The sequence below is a fragment of the Polyodon spathula genome, chromosome 19 (assembly GCF_017654505.1).
Source record: "Polyodon spathula isolate WHYD16114869_AA chromosome 19, ASM1765450v1, whole genome shotgun sequence".
Lineage (NCBI taxonomy): Eukaryota > Metazoa > Chordata > Actinopteri > Acipenseriformes > Polyodontidae > Polyodon > Polyodon spathula.
The window spans coordinates 28,971,182-28,987,097 of record NC_054552.1 but is presented as its reverse complement, the minus strand read 5'-3'; the positions used below and the strand labels follow the sequence as shown (position 1 = coordinate 28,987,097).

At 37.0% G+C, this 15,916-nt stretch overlaps 1 protein-coding gene across 6 annotated transcripts in view; it reads left to right on the top strand.

Annotated features, from left to right (window-relative positions):
• Positions 1-15,916, top strand: part of LOC121294726 (tight junction protein ZO-1-like) — a 48,777-nt gene that overhangs the window by 17,047 nt on the left and 15,814 nt on the right. For all 6 annotated transcript variants that reach the window (XM_041218769.1, XM_041218772.1, XM_041218771.1 and 3 more), the window contains exons 2-10: positions 4,612-4,668; positions 6,100-6,224; positions 6,459-6,561; positions 7,578-7,872; positions 8,759-8,862; positions 9,466-9,634; positions 10,158-10,302; positions 15,291-15,439; positions 15,730-15,835. In XM_041218769.1, coding sequence (XP_041074703.1) covers positions 4,621-4,668; positions 6,100-6,224; positions 6,459-6,561; positions 7,578-7,872; positions 8,759-8,862; positions 9,466-9,634; positions 10,158-10,302; positions 15,291-15,439; positions 15,730-15,835 — 1,244 coding nt within the window. In that variant the 5' untranslated portion in view covers positions 4,612-4,620. The remainder of the gene's footprint in view (positions 1-4,611; positions 4,669-6,099; positions 6,225-6,458; positions 6,562-7,577; positions 7,873-8,758; positions 8,863-9,465; positions 9,635-10,157; positions 10,303-15,290; positions 15,440-15,729; positions 15,836-15,916) is intronic.

The following is a 15,916-nucleotide window of genomic DNA, read 5'->3' as shown; positions in this document are numbered from 1 at the left end:
GGTTTGGTCTCCATGGAAACCATTAATCAGGCTTAGTTCATGTGTTGTGTAGGCTTGATTCTATGATTGTTGCCTGAGTACAGTAAGGCAATCACTACTGGTACTGTACATGATTAGAGCTGTAACAAGGGCATAAAGTACATGTACACTCTAGCCTACAGCAGCCTTTAGTAAATGTGATGGTACCATTGTATCAGACTATATTTACATAAGTCCCAAGTAGCTTAAATGAACCTGGAGGAAATGAAAGCCTCTTGCAGTATGTAGGTAGGATGTCAGTTTGTTGTAATGCAGCCATTCCTACACACTGCTTTTTCCAAGCAGGAATTGAGTTTTTTTTTAAAGCTTCCTTCCTCTCTCCCTTTACAGCTGCATCCAAATGTTAAAATAAGAGATGCTGTGAAAGGAAGATGTTAATAGGTCCATTTACAGTATGTTTGTAACCTTGTAGTTCCCCAGCAGGTTACCAGAAATGTAACCACTAAATATTATTTTTAGTTATGACAATTGATTTAAAAAAAAAAAAAAAAAGTATGCCATCCCTGCTGGCTGCCCTCGGTGTAAGCACTGCCACATCCTGTTTAAACTTTTTACATTTTCTATGCTGAAGTCATGCCGATAGGAGCTATGAGTAACCTAAATAAAAGCACTGCAGCACTGTCTCTGTACAGAACAAACAGTACAATGGGTTTGATAGAACTGGAGTGGGTGAATGCTACAGATCGCAACCTTGCTTGCATAAAATAGCTGGTACAGTAGTTGCTGGATTTTTGGTAGTTCTGAAGCGATGTGCCATGGATTTTTACATTGGCTATCACTGACCCTAGGCTGATAGTGACCATCTCTGTGTGTCTGTCCATATGTCACACTTGTGTTTTTGTCAAGTGCTTATTTGAGAGAATCTAATCTAGAGGTACTGTATGTGGAGGCATTAAGTCAGTCAGTCTGCCAAGCTTACATTGTTCTGTGTGCATTGTGGTGGAAGCACTGCACTGTAGGTTATAGTGGTCTGCTTTTCCGTGTTAGTCAGGGCTACATTTAGAACTGACAGTCGTTGCAGGGGATGTATGTCACTGACATGCATGTTAGAAATGGTATTGCCTGTTAACGACAAAGCAGATTTTCAAATGAAACCTTGGATATATTATCCTGTGACAATAGACCACAATACAGTAGTGTGTGAGCTTTATACTGTAACCCTTTGATAACAAGCCAACACGTGGGTATTAATATCCAGAAATACATTAAGGCCCCACCCCAGTGCCACAATGAACCTTCACTTCTGCCCAGTTGTACTTTTTTCCATATTCACAAGGGAAGTACTGTAATTGCTTACAAGAACGTCTTCTGTATTTATTAAGAGGTATACAGTAATATTCACTCTATAGCATGCCACTGCAAGAGCAATCCTTGCTCATTAGATAAAATAGAAGGAATTAAATTCTTTAAAAAAATAAATAAATAAATAAATAAATAAATTCTAACAGGCATAGGGCATGTGGCTGTACTGTAGCTCTGCTTTCAGATTAGCCCAAAGCTATACTCTTACTGCAGCTTTAGTTCAAATGTAATTTATGGTCTTGGCAATTTTGGCTTAACGTAAATTGGTATAGTTTAACGTAAATTGAATGTTATGTCTCCCCTCGGTAAACCATTTCAGACGAGTAATCATGTTGTTGCTGCAGGCGCTTTTGCAGGGTTCCAGTAGTTTGTGGGGGGCAAATATATGCAGTACTGCTGTGATTAAACAGTAGAACAAAATATGATGACCCAATTTAGCAAGATTGTTTAAGACAATTGGTATGGTTTATTCCTACTGTAACACAGTACTGTAGGCCTACCTCAGATGTATGTAAAATAGTTTCTTTCTTTCTTTCTTTACATTATTGTTGTCTAATTTAACTTTTGATATTAGTGCTACATTATTTGCTCCCTCCCCCTTTTCTTCACTTACTTTACCTCTTACAATTTATGATGAGGTAGGATTAACATGGTCAGGCCTGCAATTGTAAAAATATTTTAATTAACTTTAGTCTGGAGGGCTGTCAGCTGAGTTTATAATTGACAGCAGCATTGATCTGCTTTGGCCCACTACAATATATTGCAGCTTTCTCTGTCCATGTGCTTTTACAGTAGCTTGACATGCAGATCTGCAGTTTCAGGGAAGCTGGTATTGACTGTATACTATTGTAACTGTACTTTTCAATGTGCACCAACCTTCCGTGAAAGCTGCAATGCCTGGGATCTGCATGCTGCTTCTGAGAGCACTGTGTTTGATCTGCAATGACAGTGTTCGTCTTAGGCGATGTTCACCTAGCCTGAACTGCACTTCAAGTCAAGCATGAGAACTATTTATAGCTCTGTGCAGTATTAACCAGAGAAGAGTCCAGAGGGATTTTAACAGCACTGCATTAGCATCAGAATAAATGACATATTCTATGCTGTCATTACGTGTTCATACAAAAAAGTTTTAATAAATCAGAGTTGTAACGAGTCACCAAAATTGGGACTCGGGTTTAGTCATTGGGGAGTAAAGACTTGAGTCGAATCGAGTCTTTGACCATGCCAAGCTCGAGTCATTAGTTTCAGGCCAGTGTTTAATTTGTAAAGAGGTGCTGGGGCGCAAGCAATGACAATAATACCGCCCTTAAGAACCGCACATTCAAAATCATAACACATTTGTTTGAAAGAGTATTGTAAACATCTAACACTAGTACTTACATTAACTGTTCTACATCATATAAAAAGTAGTAGTACATGCAGAAAAAATTATTTAAGGCAACCACAGGACAAATAATAAATAAACCTGTATACATGTTTTGGTATGATTTTGCACTTAAATGGTTTAAAAACAAAACAAAAAAATTTAAAAGGCATTCAGAGGACTCCAGAAGGACGACATTACAGGAGATTAACAATCTATACATAAAAAAAAAAAAAAAAAATGAATACAAAATTAGGATGCCCAGGAATGTGGTCATGCTTGCCCCACTTATGTTCGCCATTAAAAGTCCCCGGTTTCTGCTTTTGTTTTCGCCTTTCCATTTTAGTGAATTTGATTCCTTGATCTGTTTATAAGCACACTGCCACTGCATAAAGACCCCTTTCTCTGTGCTCAGTTGGGTGTTTAGTAATGAATGATACCACAAAAAACATTTCAAATATTTTTTCACTTCTCAACACTGGCACAGCCCTTTACATTTTGTTTCAGATATATTAACCAACAAGGTTTTAACACATAGGAGACAAATGGAAAAATAAAGTTTTATATAATTCACAGGTAACATTAGAATCTGTACTACATCTCCCCTCCTGGTGTAAGCTGAGATATGGAGTGTCTTTTTCCATTAAATGTCAACTAGACATTTTTTTTAAGTAACAGATAGTGTTTCACAAAACATAATAAAAAGGTGTCTGTTGGAGTCCTGATGGCATAACAAAGCATAATACTGTGCTGAAAAAAAAAGTACAGAAACAAATTAATCTTTTAAAGTTGCTGTCCGGTCACGTCTTATACTTCATACACGAGTCATGAAAAATTGCGACTTGATTCCGAGTCGAGTCATTGACTCGTCATTACAACTCTGCAGTAAAGTGCTGCACTTGCTACAGATTTGATAAACGAAGCTCCTTAAGAGTAAGCGGTTACAGCACAATGTCTTGGGCTTGTTAGTTTTATTATTGGCCTGCTGAGTCATGGTGAAAGATATTAGTTATTTTACCTAGAAAAAGACAACAGGTTTATGATCTCTTTTTCTACTTGGATGCTTTTTTAAATACCATTGTGAAAGGACCCTTGTTTATCCAGAAGACAGTAAGTAAACTGTAGCAGTTGATTTAACAGTCACATAACGAACGTCTTGCTGTGATATTGGGTGCGGCAAAACCTACGGTCATGTCCTAGATTGCTTTTGATTGTTTTCAGAGAAAGTCTCGGCCAAAAGCTCTCTGTATGCTTGAGTGGCTTCTGCAGATAGAAACAAAACATTCTTAAAAGGCTCTGAGATTTGCGATTCAGTCTGAGCAGACTATGTTCTTCACTGGATCAGGGTTGTTGAGAGAACTACACAATAACACAAACAGTTGTAACTAAACCATTTTGCATAAGTACTTTGGAAAGTACTAGTTCTATTATACAGAATAGATCTACAGCTATGGCCAAAAGTTTAGCATCACCAAGAATTGTAGGATTGAGACATATTAATTAATAAAAAATAAACTATGTGAACTTAATTTAGATCTTTTATTTAACATCGTGAAATCATAGAAACTACAAAAAGATATCACGAAAGTCCACCGGAAGCCATAATATTAGTACAGTATTTCATGTTAGATTTCAAAATGTCACATTTTTCAGTTTGTCAGATTAAGTATATGGGAAGACTACAAAACAGTATGTAATTCAATATGTTAACATAGCATTTTTCAGCAAAGTTATTCAACTTTATGAAGCAAAATTAGTCAATTCTATAGGGTGATGCAAAACTTTTGGCTAGAGCTGTACACTGTAATGGAAGAGAAATCACATTGTACATGTGCCACAGTATGTGCTTGAAACTACGGATGTTCTTTTAAATGCAAACCACCTTTATTTTTTTTCCTTTGTTGCAGAGTGGAGCTATGGAGGAAACTGTAATATGGGAACAGCATACAGTGGCCCTTCACAGGGTGAGTACCTTCAGTTATTGCTTCTGCTGCACAGCTCCAGGATGTTGGCAGCCTTGCACACAATAGCAAGAAAACCAGATGTCAGGAAGCCATGAAGAGGAACATGGGTTTTGTATTATTCCTTTGTTAAAAGCTTCTTACCAGTAAAAAGATATTGAATTCATATACAAACAGCCCCCCCCCCCAGAGTTCATGAAGATTTTCATCACTCCAGCCATTTTATTTAATAACTTAAATGTTAGGCTTAGTCTTCTGTCATGGCTGTTTGAAAGGGAATTGCCATTATGAAATATCAGTATGGGCTGGGGTGCGTTCTGCTCAGGTAAAAGACACTGAAGGCCAAGGTGAAATTGGCTGAAATCATACAGCTTCATATAATCAATAGAACAAACTGTTACTAAAATCGTATTGAGCAGAGTCCTCTTCAGCCTCCTGGAAACCGTCTAGACCAGATTATACATCTTGTAGGATAATCTAATTAGCATTGTTTACTGAAGGGCCAGGTTTGTCTTTGGTGAAGATTGCATTTTAAGTGTGTTTTTTTTTTTTTTTTTTTATGCGAGCAAATATTTTGCACGCAACAAACGGTTGTATTCATTGTTGGTGAGACCAAATCTTCCAGTTTTGAGGATCGTCCCAAGTTGCTGCTGACAGTTCTCTCCCTGTGGTTAGGCCTACATTACATGTTTACCAACAGCACAGCTGGTAAACATCAACCCTCCAATTATCGAACTGGGGATTTGTTACACTGTTGGCTTCTTTCCAAAGTTTTACAAGCATATGTGTTGTTTTTGATCAGTCTAAATAATGGGCTCCAGTCTTTAAATTGTAGATGAAAGACACAATTCTTTGACTTATAGTACTGTACTTGTAGTTCTGTTGGCTTTTTCTATGAGATACGGTACAACTTGCAAAGGGGCGGGGGGGGGGGACTGTTGTATCCTTTTATCCTGTTTATCTTTGAAAATGTGTGTCTGTATTTTTGGCTTGAAAGCGAAATCTAATGCAAACCTTTGATCAGGAATACTGTATCTGTAAAACCTTTAAAAACTATTTGCTAAAAGGGTTTGTTTCTGGGCGAAAGAGGTTTTGGGGGGTTAATGTTTAAACATTGTAGATTTAGTGATGGCTGTGCAAACTTGGATATCGCCTTATATTGAGGCCATGTTTGTTACGTTTTCAGCTAGTTTATAAAAAAAAAAAAACACTTGTGGTTATTAAAAAAAAGTCTTAAACTGCAATAATATTGAGAATTTCCATTATTTAACTTGAGGCAGGGGCAGAAATTCAGATTTTTGAGTAGTTTAGTGGGCACTGGCAAGTAATAATCTAAAATGAAACAAATAGTGGTAGAAAACACACACAAGGACAGTTTTAAGTAATTTAAACCAACATGTTTTTGTTTTTTTTTCTTTCTCTATCCTTTTCTAGGCTGCTGGGTTTGGATTTGGCATTGCAATTTCAGGAGGCAAAGATAACCCCCATTTTCAGAGCGGTGAAACCTCCATAGTAATATCAGATGTGTTGAAAGGAGGCCCAGCTGAGGGTCTGTTACAGTGAGTACATGTGCTGTACAGTAGATGACTGGAAAATCAAGCATTATTACAGAGCGGGATTAGAATGATTACGATACTTTCAAAAATATGAAACTTTCCAGTTCGCCAATTAATTCAAGCACAACATGTTTGTTTTCTAAACATTTTATAACATGTTTTTGTTATTTTCATAACTGATTTTGTATGCTTGCTTCCTTTTATGCTTATTTCATTTTGTTTGTATTTATTTTAAAGGGAAAATGATCGTGTTGTTATGGTCAATGCTGTTTCTATGGATAACGTAGAACATGCGTATGCTGTTCAGCAGTTGCGGAAAAGTGGAAAGAATGCACAGATTGTGAGTATTTTTGTTCACATAATGAGCTGCTGCTACCTGATTTTAAATATTTGGAGTGAAGAATAATAAGCTGATGTTTGTTCACTGGACGGAAACTACAGTTGATTTTGTAGTCTGTTTTGCAGTTAGCTACAGTACTTCCTATATGTAGAGTGGCTGTTGTATCATTATGATTTCCATTAGAGGCGTAGATGCACATAAGAACAGATATTTTAAGTCATTTTCTTCTGTGTTCTATTGTCCCTAAAAATGTGGTTGTTGAAACAATGCTATTCATGTTTTAAAATTCAGATGCTAAAACATTAGAACCTAACATGTAACACGTAATACCCTACATTACTAAACACAAATTTAAAGAAGAGTGTGAGTGTTTGTCATCAAATGGATAACCTAGTACTGGTGATTCATATTATTGTGAATAGATAAATATAGCCAACTAATTTTAATGTGTAATATTACCTTATGTGTGTTTTTCTGTCATGACTGTTTTAAAGAGAAGTGTCTAGTGGGGATTCAACTGTTTCTTTAAGGGAAATAATAACTGTGAAAAAATAACTGTTTTCTACTTCAAGCAACTTCATTCACGTAGCCATGCTCTCACATTCTATTAGGATGCATTCACTGTATTTATAGCGACATCTTCTGTAGTTGCATGTTTTTTCAGAAATTTCAAAGCAAGTGAATTTCTCACGCTTTTTGTCTTGCGCCTTTTGAAGCACTATTTTTTTATTAAGCCCTCCAATTTAGAATACCAAGTTCATCTTTAGCATAATATTTCTCAAATGAGAGGGGAGCTATGAAGTAGGAAGAGTCAAAATAGGAGATTACTTCTCTTAGAATTTACCATAGTAATATGGAGTGAGCAAAGCATGGCTGCTTCCGTGTACATGTAGAGGTCATTGCCTACCATTTGTTTTATTTGATTGGCAAACACTAAACATGTGTAACTCCTTAATGCTGAGTAGATTTTGCTCAATTTACCATACTGCATGACTTTAACCAAAGCGTTTTTGTAGACAATCAGACGGAAAAAGAAGGTTCAAATTCCGGTGGCCAGGACGGAGCGGGAGACGGTGTCAGAGCATGAAGAGGACAGCTATGAGGATGAGCCGTACGATGAGACAAGCGCGAGAAGCGGCCCAAGTGCCTACAGCAGCAGCAGGAGGAGTGAGCGCAGCATGGCAGGGAGAAGGGACCGCAGCGCGAGCAGAGAGCGCAGCTTATCACCACGATCAGACAGGAGATCTGTGGCTTCAAATCTACCACCGAAACCTGCAAAAGTCACTTTGGTGAAATCCAGAAAAAGTGAAGGTATATACCATGTCCACTTTGCTTGCTTTTTTTTAAACCCAAGGTGGTTTATGAAATTTGATTTGTACATAAGATTCACGTCTCCAGTTTATAATCCTTTGAAGTATTTGCCAAAAAACTATGCCAAGTTTAATGATAGCTGCAGGGGCAGGGCTGCTGATAGAGGTCAGTGCACCTAGGCTAACAGGTCAGGCTTCCAAAGTGAATGTGTTTTTGTAAAACTCAGTCATGCAGTGGTCATGTTTTTCTTTTTAGTCCTAGCTAAGTAAACTGGAGTAGCGCCTCTTTTCAGTGTTTTTCCACTTGGCATTTTAGTTTATATATTGCAACTTGCTGTGTACATGTTTAATTATACTATGCCATTTTAAACAGTTTTTTTAAAACCCAGTTGCCGTGAAGCCACAGTAGTGTAATAATGGCGTGTTAAGATGATGTCTTACATAGTTCACATTTTAATGTGCCAATTAACAGATAAAATAACATGTCAAATATATATACTTTCTTAAATTGGACAGAATTCATGATACCAGGGCATTAGCTTCTTGGATCAAGTGTTGCAGCATCACATCTGAATCTCAGTAGTTGGGGGGGGGGGGGGGGGGGGGGGGTGAACTTTTTGAACTTTATCCATTTCATCTGATGGTGCACAGATGTATCTGTACTCCGTCTCCATTTGGTTCATATAGTTAAATGCAGTATTATACATTATTATTTTTTTATTATTATTGTTATTATTATTATATATTATATATTTTATTGTTTTATTTTTTACATACTGGAATGCTGTGAATCAAAAATAACTCTTCTTCAATTACAGCTTTGTGTCTTCGCCAGCGGCACTACAGTCTGTAATACCCACATGGTTTTTATTTTTTATTGAAAACAGAGTATGGGTTACGCTTGGCAAGTCACATTTTTGTGAAAGACATCTCCCCAGAGAGCCTGGCAGCAAAAGATGGCAATATCCAAGAAGGAGATGTTGTATTGAAAGTAAGAAGAATGTATTAATAGGACTCTGGATGAAAAGTTATTTACATGCAAAAGTCTATTTATAGCTGAAGCCTATTAAAAATGACAGCCATTTTAACACAACATAATTCTAGGATTTTTAAAGGACCAAATTGTCTTGCATACTGGTAATTAAAGGAGAAAGCTATTAATGTATTAAGAGATGGTTTTTACTAGGCTTCTGTAGTATTATAGAACTTGGGGCTATAATTAACCTGCCCTATCACAGAGCCGTTGCTTTTACTGTGTTTTCTGGACTGCGTTGACCCATCAGTTTTTTTTTTTTTTTTTTTTTTTTTTTTTTGAGTAAACATGAAAATAATTGATAATATTTAGAATAGATTATTACCAAGTGTGGTCATTCACACCAAGTCACTCTTTAGTTTGTCAATTTTAGTAAGGTGCCCTGCTAAGAGAAACAAAAAAAAAACAAAAGCAGGTTAAATATTTGTTTACTAGAATAACTTCTTGTAGAGAGAATGCGATCTGTTATTTAGAACACAGTTACTTAAACAATGTATCTTAATAGTGTTCCTGTTTCATTTTTCTTGGTAGCTAAAGATATTCTTCCTTTTTTTCTTTCAGATAAATGGCACAGTGACGGAAAACCTCTCCTTGACAGATGCTAAGAAACTAATAGAACGGTCAAAGGGTAAGCTAAAGATGGTGGTTCAAAGAGATGAGCGAGCGACTCTACTCAATATCCCGGACCTGGATGACAGCATTCCTTCTGCTAATGCTTCAGATAGAGATGGTGAGTAGAGACACTGTGGAATGGACTGCTCTCAGTAGGGACCACAGACTATAGTTACAAGGATTTACAATTTGGCTGCTATCTAGTTGTATTATTTTTCTGTCATGGATTTCTAGGAAGGAAACATTATGAAGTTATGCAGCATGTATTTTAACCACATTAAGGGTTTTCAGTTGTCAAAGCAGTTATTTTGATAGGGGATAAAAATGTGTGCAGTAAATTAATACTTTTTTTGTTAAACAGCGATAGTAACTATTCCTGCTTTTTGTAACAATTACATGAACCAATCTCATTTCTGTAATAGTCATCCAACATCTTGAACATATTTTATTTGTTTGCAATTAGCAGCAGTAAACCTAATTTGCTGTAGACTGTCTAGAGTACTTCTATTGTTAATAGCAATACTAGTTAAGCTTGCACGTTGCTAAAACCATCCATCATCACAAATAGGGTTCATAAGGTCATGTGCGCATTGGAAGCAGCAGCAGCAGTGCCATATTAAACTCCATTTTTATTTTAACAGACATTTCAGAAATTCATTCACTGGCATCAGACCATTCCAACCGATCCCATGACCGATCGCGCCGCAGTCGCTCCCGATCTCCTGACAGGAGGTCAGAACCCTCAGACCATTCCAGACATTCTCCACAGCAAATCAGCAATGGCAGGTAAGAGTCCCTCAACAACTTGCGTTCAGCAGCATCCAACCACGGGCTCTGATTTAAAAGATGCCTGCAGCAGGATTGTATAAAAGGTTAAAGCTGAAATACCTTCATTTTAGTAAAACGCATGTTCAATCTCAGTCAAGAATTTGTAAACACATTACACCAAATAAAACAACGACCAGACTTTCTGTACACAGTGCCTTGTTTCCCGTAAAATGCAAATATTTATAGTGTTAATAAATACATTTAAAATTCAGTAAGTACTGTATCTGTTATGTTTTATAGAAGCATCAATCGTTTTTTTCTTGTGATTCAGTTTGATATTTATGGAGAGTGAAAGCACTGTGGAAATACCCCCAGCAGTAAATCACAGTTCTTCTAAAAATGCATCAGAGCCTTTGGAAATATTGATCTTGACAGCTTTATTTATTTAACAGATTGATTGACAGCTTTGACAAACCTATTGGTTTAAAATTAGCCATCATCCAAATAAAGGACATACATAAAATTGATCAAAATGGATGTTTTATATAAGAAACCAAATCTTTACCTTTGTCAACGGAGTGTGTAAATTGTGTTGTGGATGTTTTAACCCTGAAGGATAAATTAAGTAATGTTTTTGTTAATAATAATTTTTGCCTGGAGCAACTTGGGCATCCCAGTCCAGAAGACAGGCAATAACATGTTGCTGCATAGCTACCTGTCAATCTTGGTTCTTTATTCTGTCAGGAATGCTGCTGCGTCAAATTAAGATATCATACTTTTGAGTAACTTCCTTTCCAAATGTAAAATGTGGACATGCGCAATTCCTATGTGTTATACAGTATATTATGTTCATTGGAATATATTTGTATTTAAGCTAACCATCCTATATCCCTGTTTTATTAGTATCCTGATAGTGTGACATCGTCCCATACAGCATTCATGTTGAAAGATTAGGAAGGTACATTTAAGGCCTGCAGTAGTTGACAGGTAGTTATTGATATTGGAAAAGCTTTGGTAGTCCCTTCAGTATTGCTGACAGGGCTAATCCAGTTGAACTAGTCATGAACCTATTTTCTAGTTTTCCCTTGCGAATGGTTATTTAACCCCCAGAAAATAATTTATACCAGCTCTTGGATTATTGTCTGATAACAAAAGTATAATGTGAACCAGCTGTGAGCTTACTCTTGCGTCGTATCAGATATACACTGCATAGTTTTAAGTTACAAGCAGGTTTGTTGAGTCATTTGAAAACCAGTCTGCTTTATTACAGAAACATTTAAAGCATGGTCTATAACTTTTGTATTCATTCTGCAATGTGTGTATTTAAACGTTATCTATTAATTCAGCACTACTGGATATTGGAGTTTATAGCAGTTTTTTCTTAGAATGTCTACACGCAGTCTTTACAAATAATATTTAGGCCTGGTTTCAGTGATAATCTTACATTACTGTACTGGCTGATCTATGTATGTGAAAACTACTATTCTAATCAAAATGTGGACATCACCGCTGGCTTCTGGATCTGCCCTTGAAGCTAAAACTGTGTATGGCCAGTTAAATGCATGCATGATTTGGCCTGTTGCCTGTTTCTGCTTGTTTATTAGATTAAATAATGCATTGTTGACAGACTTCCCATTGTGCCTTAAAATGAAACTCACAAGATGTTGTTATTAGCATGCAGTGACAATGAGACACCATTGTGTTGTCTTTTGAAGCATGTACCTTAACCCTTTATTGATAAATTACTTATATTTCCTCTCAGAAATTAATGTCTGTGATATTGTTTATCTATCTATCTTATCTATCTATTTGTCTATCTATCTGTCTGTCTCATGTAGAACAACACAATGCTATTTGGAGTAAGTGAGTAAGCCATGCTGCCAAAGAAGCATGTTCTTTTAAAGGGTTAATGAACCTCATGCCTAGTTACAGCATTTTGACTGCTGTAAGTTGCTTCTTAAAAATAGCTCAGGATTGGCATGTTGCAGAAGAGGCCTACATTCCAGGCAGCTGGCTTCAGAAATGAGAAATTGGTTTCCTGCCTTTGTTGGTCAATGAAGGTGTTTCCTAACTGGGTTGGTTCAGTTAGCTGTACAGCATTGTTGAAGGAAATAATCTTTTGTAAACTGAGGTTTTATTTTATTTTAAATAAAGATTACATATTCGACATACAATAAAATTATGACAGTATTTCATATTTTAAAGACCATAATTTGAAAGTTAAACAATTTAAATGTTATTCCAGTGCATGAGCAGTATTATTTTTTTGGTGTTGATTTGGATGAGGTTGTGATGGGGGGGTTGTGATTATTATCTTAATGGTTTGTGGTTGTAATGTCTAGCAATTGAATAGATCTTGATGTGGCTTGTAATCATAGAGATTATGATATTTTTGATAATTGATAGACTTGATAATCTAGTTTGTAGTCCTGCTGTGTGTGTGTGTATGTGTGTGTGTGTGTGTGTATATATATATATATATATATATATATATAAAACACTACGTATATATATATATATATATATATATATATATAGATAATTATATACTATAAATATATATATATCTATATATAATATAATTACCAGTTGATGGTCTCTATGTGTGACTAAAGCATGAACTCAATAAAACGTTATAGCGAATCTCAGCATTTTCTTGGCAGTCCTTTATCTGACCTATATTATGTGTCTCAGTCCAGTTTATAATAAGCTTGATTTGGACATTTCTTTTAACTCAAATGGCGCTGCCTCTCTACCTTAGCATTTTACATGTAATTATAGAAATCGTTAGAACAATGAAAATGTTACAGTTCAAGGTAGTGTTCTTTCAGTTTCAGCATTTCAATTCAGTTTCAAGTTTTTTAGTTGGTAAGATTTTGTTTCTATTTATCTTTCATTTTAATTTCAGTTAACTAAATTCAGAAATATATATATTTTCAGTATCTTTTCCTTTTTAAGAGACTTTTTAGTTTCACACCAAGTTGCTGCACACAAAAAATATATTAATTCCAGCTCTCTTTTTTTGACAAGTCAAACACATTCATTGTAATGATTTTATGAGTAGGGTGATTTAAAGACGGGCCTGTCGTGCTCTGACAAGCAATTGAAAATATATCACAATTAAATGACATAAATAGCATTGGGAAGAACCCTCTCAGCAATAGGATAAACCTAAATCCAACTTGGCCTGTGGCTCTTCAGTAAATGTCTAATTGCACAGAGGTTTGTGAGCAAATGTGTGCAGCTGGAATGCGGAACAGGAGATGCATTGCTAGGTACTAATTGAGCAGGTAGGCTTGCCCGGCGCTGAACTGTTCAGGAGGTCCAGATTAGCTGGGGGGCGTGCCCGGGGAGGCTGTGCAGCACTCAAGGCGTTTGCTCTACAGACGAGGCAAATACACTGCCGTGCAACACAGAAGGGCTCAAGGAGGAAAGCATCTGCTCTGCAGGTTTAACTATATGAGACCCTTCCACTCCAAGCTGGTGCTCATGAAGACATTGCCCAGCCGAGGCCGTTTGAAAAGGCCGGAGTCGCCGTGAGGATGCCGGGACTCCGGGAGCCCAGAAGTGGGTCAGTTTGGGGGATGTTGATCCCAAACAGTATAGCAGGGGTTTGCGTAGAGTAGTAGATTCCTGGAGTGAGACTAGCGCTTATCTTTTGTGGCATACTTTAAGCATTTGTTTTGTTCTGTTTTCTTTTATTAAATGTGACACTAATGCTCCCATTACTGGGGCCCTAGTAGCAGCACCTTTGTTGTGATTAAACCTGCGTACCTGTGTGGTGTGTCAACACCCAGTGCTCTGTGTCTGCCTCATGATTATTCAGTGGCGACCCAAACACGTAACACTTCCCTCTGTTACACTATATACTTGCCAGATACTCAAAATGCTGCCAGATCAAGCATTCCCTTTGTCTGCCGCTTGTTGCTTTTGTAGACATTTTTGACAGCACATAAACCAGGTACAGCGTGAAATCATACCATGACTCATTATCACTGTGGGGGAGGGACACAGAGTTTAGTCACATGTTCGATCAAGGCTCATTGATAACAGTAATACACAAGTGAGCCTGAAAGCAGGAAGCCATTGCTGCTTGGCTGTGCTATTTATATAGCATTTTCATGAAACGATATTCAAACAATTTGGAATATTAGTTTTCCATGTTTATTTTTTTGTTTCAGTTTCATTCTATTTTTTAAACATTTTCCAGTTTTAGTTAGCCATTTTCGTTTTTGTTTACTGAAAAACACTGTTCAAGAGTATGTCACTAGTAGTAGTTTCAGTTTCTTAAAGCAGCTTTGTTATAGCGACTATGTACAAGGCAGAGGAATGTAGAATTTAAGTTTGATAAGGGAATGCCGTGGGCATGGCACTACTGCCATTGAACTTTTAAACTGCAATTTATTGGCAGTGGGTTCTGTGTGGCAGAGATTTTGAATACAAGCTTTTTTTTTTTTTTTTTTACAAAATTGCCTGCCTGCATTGTATGCCAGGTATTTCCTGTAAATCAAATGGGATTTATTTTCACTTTAAATCCTGAAAAACAAAACAAAGTGAGATTTTTCTGTTTTGTACAGTATTATGTGTTTCTGTTTCCATCAAGAATGTAAACTTGGCAAACATGATGAAAACCAGTAAATTTTCTTTAAATTCAGTTCCAGGCTTGGTCTGTCACTGTGCGAACAAAGGCTGAAGTCAGAGTTTAAGACGTTAGTACAGACTGTACCTTGAAGTTCCTGCAAACATGCTTCTGTGGGCCAGTTAGCTTTGAGACCAGGCCAACAACCCTTCATGTGATGTGGTTAAAAACTGAATAAAAACTTTCTATTCAAAGAGTGCGGTGTGTGGTTTTTTTGTTCCGAAAGATGGAGCTTACAGTGTTTTCCAAACTCAAAGTTGTCTTCCCTATTGCGCAACATAGGTCATACTGTAGCTCAGTCCTTTTTAAAAAGGACGCTCAAGCAATAAATCATTTAAAAACTGTTATGTTCTTTTTACTGTCACAGGAGCCGGAACGAAGAGAGAATAGCCAAACCCGGGGCGATATCAACTCCCGTTAGAATTACAGAAGAACCAGTAACAGCTAAGGTTGCGGAGCAGCCTGTGGCTAAAACCTTTGAGGAGAGATCAGAAAAACAGATCCCACCTCTGCCAGGTCAGACTGTTGTGTTCCTGACTGTACATCAAGTGTTTACTGCAGTGTAGAAAAAGTAAGGCATACTGTTTTTGTACTAGCTAATGTTCTTACATGGGGAATAACTGATGTCAACGTGTCCATTATCGTTTTTTTAACATAACGGTAACTGAAAACGGCTTATATTTTTGTGTGTCAGGACCCCATATATGGAAGTGTTAAAGCAATGGGGGGTGCTATGTTTTTGAATGGTTTTGCTGTGATTTTTGGTATTTTTTTTTCTCATGCTTTTCACTTTTTTTCCCCTCCAGAGCCTAAGCCTGTGTATGCCCAGCCTGGTCAGCCAGATGTGGACCTTCCAGTAAGCCCTTCTGACGCTTCCATTCCCAGTGCAGCTCATGATGAGGGCATGCTCAGGTCAGAAAAAGGGTTACAATTCTCAAAAAAAAAAGTTGTGCTTGTCGACCCTATGTAGCTGTATTTCTTCTCAACTAATCA